General features: G+C 41.2%; 1 protein-coding gene and 2 non-coding genes across 12 annotated transcripts in view; all 3 read left to right on the plus strand.

Moving 5' to 3' along the window:
* PDCD1LG2 (programmed cell death 1 ligand 2) overlaps positions 1–20,970 on the plus strand; it is a 118,285-nt gene that overhangs the window by 76,510 nt on the left and 20,805 nt on the right. For 2 of the 10 annotated variants that reach the window (XR_003001703.1, XR_003001704.1), the window contains exon 9: positions 8,040–8,340. The exons of 7 other annotated variants lie outside the window; for them this stretch is intronic. Coding sequence is in view for 1 of the 3 variants with exons in the window: in XM_024734230.1 (XP_024589998.1) it covers positions 8,040–8,045 (6 nt within the window). In the remaining 2 variants the exon portion in view is untranslated. Of the gene's footprint in view, positions 1–8,039; positions 14,077–20,970 lie in introns of those variants that run through there. One more of the 10 variants, XM_024734230.1, reaches the window with a different exon arrangement.
* On the plus strand, positions 14,780–14,886 carry LOC112392559 (U6 spliceosomal RNA). Its single transcript, XR_003001712.1, has one exon. It is a non-coding gene; the product is annotated as a U6 spliceosomal RNA (small nuclear RNA).
* On the plus strand, positions 18,230–18,302 carry TRNAG-CCC (transfer RNA glycine (anticodon CCC)). Its single transcript has one exon. It is a non-coding gene; the product is annotated as a tRNA-Gly (tRNA).

The following is a 20,970-nucleotide window of genomic DNA, read 5'->3' on the forward strand; positions in this document are numbered from 1 at the left end:
GAGTATATTCCCTGTCAATTTAGCACTAGACTAACATTGCCTGAGAAGATGGAAATCCATATTTTTATATAAAAACAACCTAATTACTAAATGCTGGCTGAAAGTATTTCAAATACCAAACAAACTAAATAAAATGTGCCCGTAGGCTAATTGAGCCTGTCAATGACCAGTTTTCAAGCTCTTTCCTAGAGAGAAAATATTGTCAGGAAAGAGCCTAGGTTCTGAGTAATGAAGGCAGAAACACCTATTTGGAGAACTGAACACTCAAAGGCTTGCTGCCAACCTAAATGTCTATCCTATGGCCTGCCACATGGTCTGCATGTTGCACTGTTATAAAGTGACTCCTTTGGATTAACAGTGTATCACAGTCATTTTTAACCAGTACAGCTCCTTATAAACAGAAAAATTTCAAACCCTCTTTTAATGGTGTCTGAAATTCAAAATAGAGTAACTATCTTGATCAAAAATCAAGTTAAAGAAATGGGACTAATTCCCTCCTCCCCCTGCCCGGCCCCCCGCCCCTCCACAATTATATATAGTCACAGTCTCTACCTTTTAACCTGGAGGAAGGGAGAGTCAGGGAGGTGAGAGAGTGATGCTTCTCCTCTTTCTCCCTCACCCCTCCTTGGCACTTACCTGAGAATATGTGGTACAGTGTAAATAAGTCAGGACCACTTAGATATACATCATAGAAGACACACATAAGAATGTACACGGTACTATTACTTATAATAGCAACAAATTAGAAATAATCAAATATGAATCAATAGGAGAAAAGATGAATAGGAAGACTAGACAGTAATTAAAATGAAAGCACCAAAACTAGATGTATTTTTGAGATGAATAAATCTGAACAATATAATTTGGAGAGGAAAGACAGATACAGATAGCATATTACCAATGACAGAGAGTTTAAAAACATGCAAATAGGGCTTCCCTGGTGGCGCAGTGGTTGAGAGTCCGCCTGCCGATGCAGGCGACACGGGTTCGTGCCCCGGTCCAGGAAGATCCCGCATGCTGTGGAGCGGCTGGGCCCGTGAGCCATGGCCACTGAGCCTGCGCGTCCGGAGCCTGTGCTCCGCAACGGGAGAGGCCACAGCAGTGAGAGGCCCGCGTACCGCAAAAAAACAAAACAAAACAAAACAAAACAAAAAAACACATGCAAACAACCCCTAAGTAGTGTTTATGGGAAACAGTCATGTGATATAAAAGTACAAAAATAGTATGGCAGTGATAAACATCAAATTTAACCTCAAACTGGCTAGTGGTTATACAGATGTTCGTTACATTATTCTCTATACTTTATTTTATGCCTGAAATATTTATTTTTATAAAAAAAGAGGTCACAATTAAAATTCAAGACATTTAGATTTAAGTTTTTCTGTGAGCTAGCTACACAACCTCAGGTAAGATCTGCCCCCTCTCTGTGCTTCAGTTTTGTCATCTGTAAATTGAGAAAGTTGGACCAAATCCAGAAGGGCAAACAGCCCTCATGTCAGGTGCAGGGAATGCCTAGAGCAGAGATAAGGATGGTTTGGGAGACTATTTCTAGATGGAAAGTGTGGTGATTGATGAATGAATAATGTCTGCCTTGGGTGTGGGGTGGGAAAAGTGATGGTCCTTGACAATATATTAAAAAAAAAACAATTATGCGTTTATCTGTATTTCCATTCATCTTTGTCATGTACATACATACATGACATTATTTTGTGTTCTACATGTTTCAGTTGCATTCAGAGTTATTTTCAGATTGATCCAAGTCTTTGTAATCATGTTTAGAGCTGCATAAAATGTAGAACTTGACTGATGATCACTAGTGATGAAGTATTAAAGGAACAAATTACTCATTTTTACTTAGCATAATGTTTTATGGTTTTGTCAAGACAAATACCAATGTGTTAGATTTTCAGTAGATGCTTTTTAATTTCCTCCCTAAAAAGTTGTTCATCAGTTATTAACTCTTTATTTAGAATGGATTTAATGCTTTGGATAATACCCCCTGGGAAGAAGAGGGAGCCAGACATGGAGATACTGATTTGAGAAATAGGAAGAGGCTAGGTCTGGGGCCCAGTGTTTGGACAGCCAAGAAAACTTGGTATGTGTTGTTGGGGGGAGGGGTACTTCAGGCTTCTCCAGAGAAACAGAACACAGAACCACTAGGAGACTAAAAAGTATGAAATCTGTAGGGCAGGCTGGCAGGCTGGGAACTCAGGTAAGAGCTGAAGGTGCAATGTTGAGTCCCAGATCTATATGTCAGGCCAGCAGGCTGGGGACTCAGGTAGGATTTCTACATTACAGTATTGAGGCAGAATTCCTTCTTCTCTGAGAAACCTCAGTTGTTGCTCTCAAGGTCTTCAACTGTTTGAATGAGGCTCATCCACATTATGGAAGGTAATCTGCTTTATTTAAAGTCAGTGGACAGTAGGGACTTCCCTGGCGGTCCAAGTGGTTAAAGACTTTGTCTTCCAATGCAGGGGGTGTGGGTTTGATCCCAGGGATCTAAGGTCCCACATGCCTCAGTGCCAAAAAAACCAAAACATAAAAACAGAAGCAATACTGCAACAAATTCAATAAAGACCTTAAAAATGGTCCACATCAGGGGTTCCCTGGTGGCACAGTGGTTGAGAGTCCACCTGCCGATGCAGGGGACGTGGGTTCGTGACCTGGTCTGGGAAGATCCCACATGCCACGGAGTGGCTGGGCCCGTGAGCCGTGGCCGCTGAGCCTAAAAAAATCTTAAAAAAAAAAAGTCAGTTGACGGTAAATGTTAATCACATCTACAAAACACCTTCACAGCAACATGTAGACTAACATTTCACCAAACTGGGCACATTAGTCTAGGCAAATTGACATATAAAATTAACCATCATGGCATCAGGAGTTGAGGGGAACATTTTGGCTGGAATAAGTCAAGTTATCAGACCTCTCAGAGCCTTTAAAAATAGAAGTATGTGGCCATCTATTTTCTGGTCATTGGAGTTGTCCAAATGACCAGGGCTCTGTCTAATACCTGCTCATCCATGTAGCTGCCACCCCAGATTTTCATGCAGACTAACTATTTAGGGTTTTTTGTATATTTCAGCAGGATTTTTTTTCTCAGCTCACTGCCTCTCAACCTTTCAGCAACAAAAGAACATCTGTGGCATCAGACTCTGCCACTTTATATATTTTGAAATAAAGAATATCTGAGTAGGTCTAGAGGGGGAAAGAAAAACAAACTTGTAGTCAAATGTTACTTGATAAAATCAAACTACAGTTTTTGGAAATTACTTCTCAGTAAAGTGAAGAGATGACATGAAATAGATTTGACTTATCTAATATCTTGTTTCCTTACCAACTCCCAGTGAGACATTTTAAAATGTACAGATAGCTTTGGAAAGTCCCCTTGAGTGGAGCCGGCACACTCTGTGAGGTCCGATTCCCCCTACACTGTTTTCATCATCATGCCAGTCTCCTGTCTCTAGACTAGATCTAAACTCCTTTGCATGGCTTTTCAGGGCATCCTTCTCCCTCTCCTGTTCCCATGCCAAGCTCATTCCTACCTCTGTGCCTTTGCTCATGTTGTATCTTCTGCCTGGAATGCCCTCCCCATTCCTTCTTGCTGACCCAAATTCAAACTTCTTGCAGGATCTGTCTTAATATAGAATAATAATTAGCATTTTTATTGTTATAATGCCAGACCACTGTTCTAAACACTTTAGAGATACTAACATTTAATCCTCACAGTAGCCCTAAGAGGTATATACTTCCCCCCGCCATCTCCAATCTTAGAGATGAGGAGATACTTGTGCAAGGCCATATGGCTAGTAAATACAAGGTCCAGTAGATGGACCCATGTATCCCAGTCCAGAGCCCACGCCTATACACTACACTGTACTCCATTTCTTAATCTGTACGACTCTCTCCCCCAACTCACCCATCTTTCTTTTTCCCTCTGCATTGTACACACAGTCTGTACTACTCTTAAGCATATGGTCACAGCATTATTTTCTGGCCGCTTCCAAGTGTACATATTTTATGTCTACTTAGTCAATGCAATGAAGTGAGATATTACTGTTAATGAAAGTATTGGGTATTTGGTGTTTGTTTTATTGTCCATTTGTCAGTACTTCTTTTAGTTTATTCTGTGATAAATTTAAAGAAGGTGACTGATATGGACCAAATTTGGCTCACTAATAAAACATCTTGTTTTAGTTGAGTTTTCCAGCTCAAAAGAGAATAACTTATCATGATTTCTAGAACACCTGTAGTACTTTTAGTAGGCACCTATTAATGAGAATCAACCACAGTTAACACTCTACTATCCTACCTCTTTACCTAGTTTACCTATCTTTTTTTTGTATCAACAAAAAAAAGGTAGGTAAACTACAGCCAGGGGTCAAATACCCTCTTGTTTTTATAAACAAAATTTTTATTGAATTTTTATTGAAACTTAACCATGCTCATTGTTTTCATATTGTCACCCTCCCCCAAATTTCACACCCCTTCCTCTGCTTCTGATGGCAGAGTTGAATAATTGCAACAGAGACCGTATAGCCCATAAAGTTTAAATTTTTTATAATCTGGCCCTTTACAGAAGACGTTTGCTGACCCCAGACCTAGAGGCTCTTCCAGGCTTTGCACCTCCTCCCACCTCGATGTACTTTTCCTGTACTAAGAGACCTAAGGCCACCCCCACTCTTACCTCAGCTTCATGACGTCTGAAGACAGAGCCCACCGGGAAGTGCTTAGGCCCAGCCAGTTCGGGGCTGTCACTCTCCCACACGCATTCTCTGTCACCCCAACTCTGCCTCACCCCCAAAACTACCCCTGTGGGGACAGTGTTAGGTTCCAGGCTTTCCAGGAGCCATCCTGGGCCCTCACATTCTTACTCAGCATCACCTTGGGAGATGAAGTCTTGGGACTTGCTCTTGCCCTTTCCATTTGTGGAAGTTCTTCTTGCAGCTAACTTTACTCACTTGTGATGCTGTTCAGGCCCATGGCTTCTTGCTATTAGGCAGGCAACCAAGCTGTCAAGCAGTATAACTTGAGGAGTGGATTCTGATACCATAGATATGTATCATGCTTCCTTTAAAAAAAAAAGAGTTATTCTAGTCATCAAACCATGCTTTCTTAGAGCTTCCAGACCATGTAGCCTGACTTCTCCACTTTAGAGATGGTGAGACTGGGGCTAAGGGATGTTAAGTGACTTTCTTGATGAAATAATGACAAAAAATAAATAAATAAAAGATCTTGTGATCCCCAGTATAACACTATTTATTCATTCATTCCCTCTAAAACATGTACTGTGTCTGCTATTTGAAAGACTCTGTGTCAGGTAGGCCATGTGAGAATTGTAAGGATGAATTAAGCACATGAGTCATCCAAGAGTCCTACAATGAAGTATTGGAGATGAGGTACTCAAAACCCTGTTCTCATTGCCATAGTTTGGGTTAAAATTAAAATAAAAGAGGCCAGCTTTCTATATATCCCCTAGTAATTGATCCAATCTCTACATTTTGTTTTATTTTGTTTTTTTACTTGAGTCTCTTGTCTTCCCCCTAAGAACTTCCACCTGAGAACTGACCACAACCTTGGCATTCCATCATGGCACCATGGATGTGTCTCCTTTCCCCCTTCCTACTCCAGTGGTTCCCAATCTCTTTTTATAAGCCTTTAAAAAGGAGATATTAGAAAGAAAACCTATATATACTGAGTAGGAAAAGTTTGAGTCATCTTCCTATGTTCCTCCTTTACTCTCACACTACTATCACACTCAAACACATCTGACACCAGATGTGTGGAGGTTTTCCCCACACCAAGCAATTCTCTGCCTCACCAGGTGAGTGTCCTACAATTTAACTCAATTCTAACACTATCTACCTGGCGATAGCATGAGATCCCACAGGTTAAGGGCTCAGTCCCACAAGACTGCTCCCACCCTACTTCAGATGCCAATCATGAATTCAGGTTGTCACCTGTACTTCTGACCAATCAGCTATAAATCTGAGATTCTCATGCCCTTCTCCTTGGGTTCAACTAATTTTCTAGAGCCATTCACAGAGCTCAGGAAAATAGTATACTTAGGTTTACCAGTTCATTACAAAAGGATATGATCATGCATACAGATGAACATCCAGGTGGAAGAAATGTGTAGGGCAAAGTGCTTGGGAAGGGGCACACACGGCTTCCATGCTCTCTCCATGTGCCACTCTCCCAGCCCCTCCACATGTTCACCAATCCAGAAACTCTTCAAAACCCTTCCTTTGGGGATTTTTAATGGCATGATGAATCATTAACTCCATTTTTAGCCCCTCTCCCCTCTCTGCAGAATAGGGGGTGGCGCTGAAAATTCCAAACTTCTAATTATGGCTTGGTCTTTCTGGTGACCAGCACCCATCCAGCAGCCCACCAAGAGTCACCTCACTAGACCAAAAGACACTGCTACCACCCAGGAAAGTCCAAGGGATTTAGGAGGTCTGTATCAGGAACCAGGACCAAATATTAGAAGAAAAGATGCTCTTAGTGCTCTTACCACTTAGGAAATTACAAAGGTTTTAGGAACTCTGTGCCAGGAATTGGGGGCCGAGACCAATATATATATTTTCTATTATCTTACAAAAGTAGATTAAAACAGTGGCAGAATTGGGGTAGAGGATATAAAGACCCTTCCATAGGTCCCTGCAAAGACTTCCAAGGTACCTCGTGCTTCTTGGAACATATTTGGAAAATCATGTAATAGAAATGATCTTCTATGATCACTCTATTCTGAAGCCCACCTTATTTATCTGGCCACAGAATCCCCAGAAATGCCCACCTCACATCATGCTTCCTTTCCACACAGAGCACAGCTGTTCCAGGGAGGGAGAAGGGGCTGGGGGCATCAGGAATGGCCTCACTCACCAGTGCTCATAGATTTTTACTGGTGTGAGAAGTCTCTGTGTTTTTTATGGTTCTCTATGGCTTACAAGAGGTACACATAATGCACAAAAGTTCAGAGATGGGGGGAAGAATATCACTTTTGGCTGGGGATAATCAGGGAGGAGGAAAAGTTTCATGGAGGAGGTGACATTTGAGCCAGGCAGAAACAGAAATAGCAGACTATTCTAGATAGAGGGGACATGGGAGGGAAGGCAGAGAGACCGGAAGATGTGAGGCATCTGAAGGAGAAGGCATGTGATCCTCATTTGGCAAGAGCCAGGTATGGGATAAGGGGAAAGATTGTTGGGGGCCATATCGTGAGCCATGAATTCTGGGCAAAGGAGATTATATTTTACTCACCAGGCGTGGGTGCCTTGGTCAGGTCTCAGCAGGAGACAGAGGGCACATACAGGGGGGTAACTGAGGCAAGTTTACAAGTTTTTACTCTTTACAAAGACATGAGCAGGATGAGGGGAAACCAGTGAGGGATATCGGGCATCCTGAGACTGAAAGACCAGGGACCACTGACTGAGCCTCAGCCTGAAGGGGAAAGGGGAGGGAGCTGTTACCAGGACACTGGTGAAAACAGCAACAGGAAAGGGCTGCCCACTGGAGCTGTGGGCTTTAACGGAGGAATAAAACTGACCCGCAAACTGTCCAGAAGGTGGCTGAGGAAGAGATACTCCAACCTCACCCTCCTATCACCGATGCAACCTCCTTTCTCCCCTGAACTGAGGGAATGGAAACCAGAGGGAAGAAAGGCCAGTGATGTAATCCTGGGGTATGAACAGGACAGAGCAGGGTGGAGAGAACATCTACATGAACAAAAAGAAATATCTGGCACAATCGGAATTCTAAAAGGTCTGAATAGGGAAGCCCCAAGAACTTTGCTCCAGTATTGCTGAGCTGACTACAGGCCAGAGCACGGAGAAGAGAAGCCTCTTGCCACAGGTCTGGAGAGAAAGGCTGAAGATTTGGACTAGGGCAGTGGTCGAGGGGGTGGAAAGAAAGATTTAAGCCATGCTGCCTTTTGAGCGTTTTTTTCTAACTCCAGTTTTCTCACTCCAATCTGATTTTGAGAGGTTATGTATTTTCTAGTCAGAAAAACGATTTTCCTATTTGTGAACTTTTCTCCCCAGATTTGAATCTGTGGCCTGATGAGCTGGAGTGACCTGATGGGACATCCTCAAGAAACTTCTAGACTCTGAACAAGAATCCCTTGGCCTGCAGAGCTTGTTGTGTGCACTTTTCAAATGCCTTTGTGTGAGCCAGCACTTTAATCTGGAGACTGCAGCAAGACTAGGCCGCACCTGCCAAGGTGTACTTACAGAAGTCAGGCAGCCACCCCTCCACTGATCCGGGCTCTCACTCCTGCAGCCCGTGGCTCCAATCACACACTACTGCAGTTTAGAAAAAGACCACACTGGATGCTGGACCCCAGTGAGTGTCCTCAGGCTCTTTGTTGCTTCTGGACGGGAAACAAAAGGAATTATTTCCCCCTAAGTTTCCAAAGTGATTTCCAGAAGCAGAGACCAGTGGAAATTTCCAGTTACAGAAGTGGACAGATTGCCAGTAGAGATACTTTTATCTGTAGTTTCCTCTGGTTACTGGACAAGCCTATTGAGACTGCGAGCTCACAGACAGGGTTTTATACAAAGTCAAGCCATAATTGACATGTTTTATGACTTACAGGAATCTTGAAAGCATCTGAGTTGTTCTAATGAAGTATTTAAGCATTTAAGTACACAGAGTGGTCAACTACAAATTGTGGAAAAAAGCCATTGAGTATTATTTGTGAGGTCTGAATCACAAAGCATTGGTTTTAACCTGTAATGGCACCATATTGAATGGTGCTTTTTTTTTTTTTAATTACATCCTTCCTTCAAAAAATTCTGTCTCCTTAACCTCAGAAGCCAATGATACACATTTTAAATTTTGGCATGCTAATATGCTACTTCTGCAAAGATTTCAGATGAGTAGCCATGATGATCAAAGCTCCAGACTAAGTCTCCTTTCCTAGCCCTCTATATGACTTTAAACTTAACCTTTCAGTGGCTCAGTTTCTAGATCTGTGATACGGTGATACTCACAAGCTGAGGCCTTTGATGTCAGCACTAGAAATCCTGTGAGATCCCATTATGGGTGTGTCAAGGAGGAGGGTAACTGCACATGGTGACATCAGGCTAATCATGTTAAATTTGGTCTTTGTGCTGGGACCACAAAGCTCAGGACATTAGTTGACCCCTAAACTATCCAAATGTAAACATTATCAAGCATAACAGATGGATGAGTGGGCCTGAAGCAAACTCTTTAACTGGTGTACAGACTAAGAATAATTTTAGGTTTATGGGAATGAAGGGGTGTGAAAGTGAGTAACACACAAATAATATAACATCTCAGTTTCTTCTATAGACATCAAAGAATGCCATTGAAGAATAAAACTCAATTGTTTATTCTTCAGCGTGTTCTGATGTCCTACTCTTGGCTAAGTGGTTTCCTCAGGGCCCATCCAGGTCAGTAGGTTTAATGTTCCATCAGGCCAGTTGGCTCCCATAGGTTTAAAAGCCTTTGAGGCACACTCGGATGCCCTCTTCAGAAGGGCAGGGTCCCATGGTTTGGTCTGGGGTCCCTGCTGGAGAAGCAGCACCTCCTAAGGCTGCAGAGATCAGAGCAGGCAGGCAAGGCCTTCTCCCTGAAGAAGCAAGTCTCTCCATGCTGGGCCCCACCTCCCCACAGATGTGTGGCTGGCATGCTGCATCCTCGGATGGTAATATTTAACTCTATTAGGAACCCGGTGGCATAATGGTTTCTGTCAAAATACCACCATCTTTAGTCCTAGATTGGGGCTATTTTCTAAAATACCAAATAGGGACAGGGCTGCCTACCTCCAATACCCCGAAATTCAGGGTTCTTTGGGGAAGAAGACCATTAGGCATTGTGTCCTAGCGGGAGGAACGTTCTACACTACAGCCTACAGTCATAATGTCTAACATTTACCAAGTACTTACTACATGCCCGATATTGTTTAGCGTTTTATACATGTCATTGGAATGCGTTCTCTCAAAACCCTCTGAAAAAGGCACTATTTATGTCTCCATTTTAAAGATAAGGAAACTGAGGCACAGAGAAGAAATTTGGTTAAGGCTGCCTGTTTAGTTTGGAAGGGATAGAGCTAGGGCAGTTTAACCATATTCATTATACCCCACCATGTGTCCTGATTTCCTACCCGATGGGACTTTAAGGTGGGATTTTACTGGTTACATACACCATGTGGTCTTTTTTTGCTGGCCTAGGATTAATTTCACTCTTACTTTTTCCAAAGAGGCACTACAGGAGGGTGGGTGGAGAAGAGGCTCTGACATGAGAGATTCCAACCCCGACTCAACTATATATGAAGATTGCATGTATCATTTGATCTCTCTAACCATCCGTTTCCTTATCTAAAAGATGAATACAGTCGTCCCTCGGTATCTGCAGGGGATTGGCTCCAGGACCCCCTCAGATACCAAGTCTGTGGATGTTCAAGTCCCTTATATAAAATAGTGCTGTATTTTTGTATAACCTATGCACATCCTCCCACATATTTTAAATCATCTCCAGATTACTTATAATACCCAATGAATGTAAATGCTTAAGTGAATAGCTCTAAATACAAAGTAAATGCTATGTAATAGTTGCTGGTACATGGCAAATTCAAGTTATGCTTTTTGGAACTTCCTTCAATTTTTTTTTTCTAATATTTTCAGTCCTCAGTTGATTGACTTCCTAGATGTGGAACCTGTGGATATGAGGGGCCAGCTGTAACATAAGAAAGGTTGTTAACATCTTCCTTTATCAGGCACTTAGCTTATACAGCACATGGCAAATACCTGTTAAATAACAAGTATCATTGGTAATCCCTGATGTACCAGCCACTATTTCTTGCCAAACAGGCAGTGTCCTGACACTATTAAGCTAATCTGTCTGCAGGATATTTCTCCTGAATCCTAGCCCTAAGGGAGAAGTGAGTTATGCTCCAAGGATTTCCAGCCAAGGGGTTTTTTTGTCCCCAGGCTCTTCTGTACGTGCTGAATTCTCCAGCTAAATCAGAGGGCTCACCAGTTCTCCAGTATGCCTTGTGCTGTCCCCTTCACCTGGAACATCTCCTTTCTGGGACCTCAATTCTCCCTTGAAAAACCCTATCTGTCCATCAGATGCCAGCTCTTCCAGTGAATATTTTCTGTTTTTCTCCAGTTGAATATGAGCTGTCTTTACTCTGGGCAGAGCAGTGTTTTCTTTGTCCCTCTCTAAAGCAGTTATCTTTTTCAGTTTTGAATCATGAGGATTTGAGCACATTTTATATCTTCCCCTTAGACTATAAGCTCCTGGAGGACAAGGAGAGAGTGAGATTTTGTCATTCCTGCAGCATCTTTTATGTGATAGATGCCTCATGCATGATTGGCTCTGAGACTCATTATAATACTAGAGCAAATGGCTACACTTAGCATTCTTACTTATTATGACCTTACTATGATTGGCTTAAAAGTATATTATGGCAATCCTCAAAACAAAAGAGCTAGATGAGTTCTAAGTCTTTTTTTGAAAAAGTACCTTCTACAAAGAAAGCAAAAATAGCATTTGGGAGAGTTTGAGGAACTAACTGAGAAAGATCAAACAAACAAAAATCACCTATGATCTCATCATCCAAGCACAAGTATTTTCATTTTTGTTGTTGGCATTTGCTCTTTGTCCAGACATGTACATAATTTTGGCTATTGTTGTTAGCATGTCATTTTCTGTCCTTTTTTTCAAATTTGTCGCTGTGTATAAATTCACAGCTATGTTGCTGACTAGTCTTCCTAATTATTTTTAATGGCTGCATGGCTTACAGATCCATGATGAACTGGAACTGGGCCCAAACTCCGCTTATCACCTGATCACTCTAAACCCCTATTTTGACCACTGGACCACAGTGGTATTTGGGGTTCCTAAGAATTAGTGTCATTTCAGAGCAGTGTTTTGGAATTCCTGAAAAGTTTGGGTATTTCCATTTCCCCCAGTGCACAGACACCTTAGTAAATGACTTTACATTCCTTTGGGGATGGCTTGGAGGAGGATCTATGGCAATTATTTGCGACACTGTTGCACGGTCCTTTCTTAAGGGGTCCAATTCTCCTCTTCATCCAGGAGCTTCAGATCTGGCCATCATGAGGTTAATTGTTTATCATTATAGATAACTTTCAAGCCATGTGCCAGACATTTTTCTATTTGCTTTACACGTATCACCTCATTTAAACTTCACAATTCAATGAAATAGAGACAATTAATGTCTCTATTTTACCCGCAAGCAAACTAAAGCCCAGTGAAATTAAACAAATTGCTCATGTCACATAGCAGAGCAAGATCTTAAGATTCTGCAAGGCAGCCATGGTCCTAGACCTGTAACACAGTCAAGCTCTCATCATGTGGTATTTTGTAATTACATATGTGTTTGGTTTTCTCCAAAAGCCTGCATTGTACCTAGGAACAGGAACTGGATTTTTATTCATTTATGTAGTCCCAGAACCCAATACAATAATTGGCACATAGAAGATACTTGACAAATACTGTGGAATTGAATTGAAGGCAAATGCATGGAGTCTAGGAAAGAGAGGCCAATGTGGAAAAGTGTGATGGTGAATCCCAAGCACATCCAGCGGAAAGGGGTACCTGTCCCTCCAGCACATGCACTGCTACCACCTGTCTGGTCTATCCCTCCAGTGGTGATGGGCATCCGATTCACATAGCTTGATGACATCAGCCATTAAAATCATCCCAGCCACCGTCCCCGCTTCCTACCCCATCCTGATTCTCTGGTTACTGAGCAAACTGATTATAATTTGACTTTTCATATAGATTCTCTATGGGAATAGAATGTTCTGAAGCAATTTCTGATCTGCACATTAATAGTATTTCTTATTATAGAAAAGTCCTAGGAATTTGGTTAGCATGATCCAGTTTTTTAGTCTGATTCTGAGTGTACTGACAAAATCAGTTTTCTGGACCTTTAAGGTAAGACCTTGGTGGTGCCAATAAGAAATTTTTTTCTGTAAGGATGCTTATGCTGGTCATCAGCTGCATCTTGTCTATAACTGTGTATTCTCAAAGGCAGGCTCCACTTAGGAGAAGAAACTCAAAGACAGCAGCATGTTTTCTGCTCATTTCTGTTTGTTCTATAAAAATAGAATTCCATTTTAAAGCAGAACAGCTGCAAGAAGTGCAGAGGAAGCAACTAATGCCTGAGATTTTGTGTTGTGCAGATTGAAGTGGAATATAATCAGGTTGCTGGTCAAATCAGGCAACATGCCAGTGTCTCAGTTCTCCTTGCTTTAAAATTCAAAAAATGAAAGGCTCAAACTTACAGGTAATTTAAAATTTAAATCAAAACAAAACTTAAGTGGGCCTTTTAAATCATTACATTGGCAAAAGCTTTTTAAATTTATAACGCATGATGCTCCAGAACACGTTAACTTGATAGTCTCATAAGTTGTTAGTGGTCATATAAATCAGTACAATTTTTGGGGGAAGGTTATTTGTCTATAGAACAGAGGTCTTACAGTTTGTCATACCATTTGTTCGAGGAATTCTACAGTATGTAAATCTACTCTAATCTGAGAAAATAGTCAAAAAATATAGAAAAAGTTATAGACGTGGAGAGGTTCATTGTAAATATAAATATATAATTTTTTAAAAAGCTTTGCCATAACACTGAAAGAAAAAAGAAACATACAAAACTCTATACTTGCTTAGATTATTCTTAAGTTTTAAAAAAATGAACTCAAAAAAAAATGTGCTTGGATATATAGCAAGAATCATGTCAAGATTCATACTTTTACCCAAAAATACCATTCCAAGGATTTTCTTAAAGGAAATCCATAGACTAAAGTGAAATAGGTATTATATGAAAAAGTACATTACAGTGTTATCTATGGCCCCAAACTGGAACTAATCTGTCAAACAAAACAGAAGTGATTTAGGCATAGTGATTCGTATTTGCATTACAGACTAAATAGTAATCTAGTCACAAAAATGACAGTTATAAAGATTATATAGGAATATGAAATAATTACAATTTTTTTTTTTTCGGTACGCGGACCTCTCACTGTTGTGGCCTCTCCCGTTGCGGAGCACAGGCACTGGACACGCAGGCTCAGCGGCCATGGCTCACAGGCCTAGCCGCTCCGCGGCATGTGGGATCTTTCCGGACCGGGGCACGAACCCGTGTCCTCTGCATCGGCAGGCGGACTCTCAACCACTGCTCCACCAGGGAAGCCCATATGATATAATTTTAAGTAGAAAAATAGTTTCTATACAGTGAGCACTTACCATGAGCCTGTCACTATGTTGCTCATTTTATACACATTATCTCTTTTCGTGCTCACAGAACCTGAGGAGTAGGTAACGTGCTATCCTCAGCGACAGAAGAAAATTGAGACAAAGTTGCTTAGTAATTTTCCCTAGTTCACAGAGTTCATACAGCAGGTATTCAAACCTAAGCTAACTGATATCAAAGCCATTTCTCCTTATCCAACATGCTATAAAAGCCCTAGACACCTGAAGATAATAAGCAAAGGTTAATATAAAATATATATGGAGAGAGAGAGAGAAAAAAATCAGAGTGGAGCAATGGTGTGGGTGGTCTTATAATAACTGGTTCCTTTCTATTACAATGTTAAGTCCAAACAAACAAAAAATAAATAAATAAAATTTTAAAAGTGAGAATGATACAAAAGGCTGGAAAGAAGTATACCAAAGTGTTAATAGGGTTTTGTTAAAGAGGTAGGGTTTGGTGTAATTTCCCCCTTTTCTCTATTTTACAAGATTTTTTGGTAATGTATAGTACTTTTGTAAAATATTTTAAGTGCTCACTTCAGCAGCACATATGCTAAAATTGGAAAGGTTCAGAGAAGGTTAGCATGGCCCCTACACATGGATGACACACAATTTCATGAAGCATTTCATATATAGATCAATATCAATATATATCGATATATATCTATATGTCCTCTGTGATATGGAATCCAGAGCTCTGTAAAGCTTATTGATCATTGAAACACTGTGATGTTCAGAAACAGCAGTGGTATTCCTGGCAGTATAAGTGTTATTAGGAATACAGTATATCTGTCATTCCTTTCGAAAATTCTGTGGGTTAATTTCCATAGAATCCTTTTTTATTTTTAAAGGTTTGAGAAGAAAATCTAAAAGCTCATGTTCCTTCCTTCTTTTTCTTCCTTCCTCACCTTTGCTTTCTTAACTGTAAAATTAGTATGGCGATAACAGTAACCCGCTCTGTTGATGTGATGAGTATATGGGCAATTTTAATTTTCATTATATTCTTCCTGTGTTTGAAAGGTTTTGAAAAACATATTTAACAATTTTAACCTAAAAAATAATCTTTAAACTTAATTTTTTAATTATTAAATTTAAATTAAATTCAAAAGATTTTTTAATATTTTGAAATTTTAGAAATTCAGTGTTTATTGAAAATCAAAATGTGGCACAAGTACCAAGTATAACGGTATTTTGGGGAAAATTCTTATATGCGCTACTCGTGTTTTTCCTCTTTCTGGTACAAGCTTTTACCTGTGTTTTAAAGAGACTCTAAAGAGAAACTAAAAGGAAAATTTACTAAGTGAAAGTTTGAGCAGGTTCTGGGGTTGCCACCATACTGCCTGCTTCATTGAATGTCACATGGGCCTCTGCACACAATGCATGACTGGGCTGTGACAGAGCACATGACACACATGTGACAGGACGGGCTGCTCACGTCCTTTCCAAATAATGCTCTGGGGAGTAGTCCTCAAGAACCACTCTCCTAAAAGCAGAAAATTCAGGGGTGGGGAGCAAGAGGGGTCTTCCCAAAAACACAAAAACTTTTCTGAGTGTTCTAAAAATGAAGAGAAGGAAAGAACAGTGAGTACTAGATGTTAAAATGTGACATTTGAAAGCTGTTAGGAAAAATGCCAGGCTGACAGGCTCCAACTATATCCCCCAGAGTCAAAATGAAAAGTTCAAACCCAGGCTGACAGAGGCCCTACTTTTCTGAGTGTTCATCGGTGAGATGGGGAATTCATTGGACTACCCGGAAAGCATCTCCTCCCTTTCTGAGCTGCTGAGCATTAAGGTTTAATCCCCAGGATCTATCAGACTCTGTCTTGGAAGTTTGAACCCCAGTCAGCATTGTATGAGATGTTGTGAGAGATACAAAGTCTATATTAGGTATGCTTCACCCTGGGGAATTTATAGGAAGTGGGAGGAATACATCACACACAGGAAAAGTTATGTAAAAAACAAGGCCACGTAAAATTGTCTTTTAAATTTTTAAAAAGATTTTATTGGAGTATAGTTGCTTTACAATGTTGTATTAGTTTCTGCTGTATGGCAAAGTGAATCAGCTATGTGTATACATATATCCCCTCTTTTTTAGATTTCCTTCCCATTTAGGTCACCACAGAGCACTGAGTAGAGTTCCCTGTGCTATACAGCAAGTTCTCATTAGTTATCTATTTTATACATAGTAGTGTATATATGTCAATTCCAATCTCCCAATTCATCCCACCCCCACTCCCCTCTTGATATCCATAAGTTTGTTCTCTACATCTGTGTCTATTTCTGCTTTGCAGATAAGTTCATCTATACCATTTTTCTAGATTCCACATATAAGCAATATTATATGATATTTGTTTTTCTCTTTCTGACGTACTTCACTCTGTAATGAGTGGAACAGATCATAAGACAAAGGAATTCAGAGTGGGTGCAGGAATTCAGAGCTCCCATGGGAGGGAGGAGAACAAGAGACCGGGGTGGGGGGCGGTGATGAGAAATGCACAGGGCCTGGAGGATTTTCCATGATGGGTAGGGAGTAGCTAAGTCATGGGGGCAGGGATGATATTAAAAAACCACCAACTTGCTCAGCAGTGGCCCTGGCTGATCAGAATGGATACTGGTCCAAATGCTGGAAAAGCATCCTGGAAGCTCCTTGCTGAGCCAGTAGTTACTTCTGTAGTTGTTAGATTGTGGGAATATCAGGGGGCGCCTGGAGGAGCAGGGAGTCCTGGGACATGGCCAGGGTGGCGCTGGGGCACTCAGGGTGCTTGAGGCAGTGGCTATTTTCTATTCAGTTCTATCCACTACAATCATGCAACCATACCTGTGAGTATCTGCTGAAAATCAGCCTTGAATGAGGGCAAATGGTATAACAAGAACATTTACAACTTGCTTTTGCATATGGTATTTCATTTGATCTACCTATCTCTCAGCCTATCTATCTATCTACCCATCTGTCTAACTAGCCATCTATCTGTGTCTCTCTGTCTGTGAAACCAAACTCAGTGTCCCTGGGTGCTGGACACTCAGCTGGGTACCAAGTTGAGGAGCCTGTCCAGAGTTGCAGTTGTCACATGGGCCTTTCATGTATTTTACCACTGATTTAGTGTAGGCACTGTACTAGGCACTAGGGATACAGAGGTAGTAGAACATCATCCCTGTCCTCAAGGGGCTTGCAGGTCACAGAAACCCTCTTTCGAACCTTTTACACAGGTGATAGCGTATGCAAAAAGAAGAGATGTCACAAGATGATTAAAATGGGGAAAGCAGCGTGGGTATGTGTGGGTGGAGCAGCCCATGAAGGGCCTTTACCCTGGTGATGATGCCAACCCCTTTAGTCACTAAGGGCAGTGGCCAGAACCTGCGGGTTTGGCCAATGGGGGGCACCAAACCAAGGGAGGGAAAAGTAATTCTGTAAGAACTGGAAGGAAGTCAAACACAACCTCTCAGCCAAGTGTTGGGGCCATGAATTTTTGCTGCAAGGTTTTATGTTTTCTGGAGATCATTTACAGAATTAAGTAGGAGTCACCCTGGTCAGTACTGGTAAGGGCGAAGAACTAGAATTCTCAGAAAGTTTCTTTTGGAGCCTGAGACAGAAGAAGGCAGATGAGAGAAATAGCGTGCTGTGGTGGTTCTCAGACTTTTAACCTCAAAACACTGAAGGATAATTCAACACTTTCCATTAGTAACAGCAGCTGACTTGTGCAGACATTCACAACCATTAGGGGTACATGGCAGAATACTGTAGAGAAGTGGGAAATGGGATGTAATTTCATAAAGTTGCCTAGTTGAGTCTATATGTCTATATTTACAACCAGCCTTGAGGCTCAGAAGTATAGGCCTGAGTTGAAGGCAGCTCTGCCACTAACCAGCTACATCATCAGAGGCAGTTCACGCTCTCTCAGCCTTAGTTTCTTCATATATAAAATAATGAATCTTAACTGGCAGCATTATTGAAGGGATCCAAGATAATAAACTAGGGACTTCCCTGGTGGTCCAGTGGCTAAGACTCTGCACTCCCAATGCAGGGGGCCCAGGTTCGATCCCTGGTCAGGGAACTAGATCCCACATGCTGCAACTAAGAGTTCTCATGCCGCAACTAAAGACCCCGCATGCCGCAACGAAGATCCCGCATGCCGCAACTAAGACCCGGTGCAGCCAAATAAATAAACATTAAAAAGGAAAAGATAATACACTAAAGTTCCTATCACAGTTAGTATATAGCCATAGAGCCAGAGCTTAATGAATGATTAGCTACTAGTATAAGTAATTTGTCTTAAAAGCTGTATTGGGAGATAACAGAGTCTGCTCAGCCAGCCATGATGCAGAAGTGAAAATCCTGGGATTTACAGGAAATACACTGTTAACAGTAAATGCCCTCTGTAATGAGGTATAGCAGCTTAGACTTGAGGGTAAATATTTCATGAAATGTTAATTGCTATAAAAAGAAAGATGGGTGCAGAAATGGGGAGAAGATGCTATTTCAAAGCTAGCAGATTTTTTTTTAGTTGTTCTAGAAGGAAGATTTTAAATTTGCATTTGAGATTGATTATTTCAGGGTAAAAAGATTAATAATTTTTTTAATCACATAAATGTAAAACCAGTTCCTGATCTGGAACAGGAAGGTTGAGACCATTCATTCCTTTATTCACTCAACAAACATTTATTGAGCACTTGCTACATATATTACACAAGGTACTGTACATGAAAGGCACTGATTATGCAAAAAGGTTGTCTTTACTGTGAGTAGAATTGCAGCCCTGAACCTGTGTTTCCTTGGGGTCTGGGAAGAGGAGGCATGGTTAATGGACTCTTGTCTGTAGGAAACTTGATCCCTCCCACATGGTAGCAGGAAAGGCACTGAGGGAGAGATACCCTTCCTTTGAGATGAGGGTAGGAGATGTTGTGGAGAGCCCAGTCTGATTTTTTTTTTTTTATGCATTGTCTTTTTCTTTCTCCTTCAGTAAAGTTATATTAAATGTTGCAGTCTGTTCTCTGTTGTGGAAGATTATGAGATGGGCTATGCTTGGGGCTCCAGGTGGTTGACTGAAATAAGCATTCTTTGGGAATTCCCAGAGGTGTTGGGGGAGAAGTCAGGGACTGGCTTTCTTGCAATCATGTGAGAGGTGAAGCTCAGGTATTTGGGCATTAATGAGAGGTGTGATTCTTTGAAGGCAGGACACCACTGTTATACATTTGTCCTTGTGGGCAGCTTGAATGATCCTCACAAAGCGACTGGACACACTCCCATGACAGCAAGCCACTGGGCACAGTTTCCAAGAACATCAAGCCAGAGCAACTCACTCTCCACTAACTCACATAACATGGAACATGCAAGTTACTTCACATGCTGGGGTACAAATGTCCTGAGCATGTGGACTAGAGATTGCTCATCCAAGGCTATTTCCTTTTATTCCTCTCTTATTCTTTCTTACCTACCATCCGTGCTTCTCCCAAGCTCCCTCTTGGGCCCTGTTGCCCAAGTGAAAGCAAAGAAGCAATTAACACTTATGGAAATCTGCTATGCTAAACACTGCATGTGCTGTTCTGCATAAACTGTGTCATTTAACCCCTTACAACAATTTGGCAAGATAGGTAAGATTATCCCCTTTTTCTGATGAGAAATGGAAGCTGAGAGTCCTATGTCCAAAGTAACACAACCAACAAGTAGGTAACAGTTCTGGGGTCCAAGTACAGGTTTATGTAACTACAAAGTTCTTTACACCAACCACAAAGGAAAATGTATTTTGGGGGCGAAACATAATTAAAAAGAAAAATGTATTGGGAGAAATGCTTTCCGCTTCCAAGCAAACGTAAGTAATTGCCCATCAGTGGACATTGACCTCCAGTTGTAACTGAAACCTGAGATGCAAAAGGCCCAGGTTCAGACTCTTCCTCTCCACTTAGAAAACTGTCACAGAGGAAAAAGAAGTGGTGAAAGGCAGTTTCAGACAGATCATGACAAAGTCGACTAAGTTTTCTTGGGTGATAGGAGTAAAGAGGCCATATCTATCTGTCCTGGGGAATCAAACAGTTGCCTAGAACGTTAATACAAACCTGTTGTTTAAAACACAAGTTGTTTTATACATCTGGCCCCAAAATTTAAGCTTAAAAAAAATCCCTCATTCATGCAAAATCATGTTGACATATAAAGACACATCTGTGGTCTACAGTTTGATCATTCATAGCCCTCTTATAAAGCACTGACCACACAAGCCTTCACAGACCAGTAACAGTTGGTGGGTGGGCACAGATGCACGGATCACACTTTGACAGCACTGATACTTTCACTTTCAGCTACAACAGCCTTACCATGGGTTACTTCTAAGAAAAACCTAACCATTTGAACCTCAACACGGTCTCCGTGTATCAAATAATTGCAAATTACTTCTTTCTTCTTTCTCTTTTTGCCTTTTTTTTAACTCAAGCAACCCATGGGGCTGCTTAAAGCAGTCTTAAGTTCTTGTAGACTTTCTGAAGGAAATGAGAGGCATTAGGAGGTCTAGATTATATTTTCTTGCTGGTGATTGCTGTATAACTCTGAGTAAGACTGTTATCTTTATCATCTCAGAGATTAAAGTTGCCTCTGGCAGCACAAGGGTAGAATCTTGGTGTTTGCATGTTTCTTCCCCTTTTTTTCTCCTCTTCTGATCCTGCACCCACACATAGAGAAAACACATAAGCAAAGCCACTTACTCATGAAAGCATCTAAACTGGTCTTCTTAC

Source organism: Neophocaena asiaeorientalis, unplaced genomic scaffold, assembly GCF_003031525.2.
Source record: "Neophocaena asiaeorientalis asiaeorientalis breed wild unplaced genomic scaffold, Neophocaena_asiaeorientalis_V1.1 scaffold256, whole genome shotgun sequence".
Taxonomy (NCBI): Eukaryota; Metazoa; Chordata; class Mammalia; order Artiodactyla; family Phocoenidae; genus Neophocaena; species Neophocaena asiaeorientalis.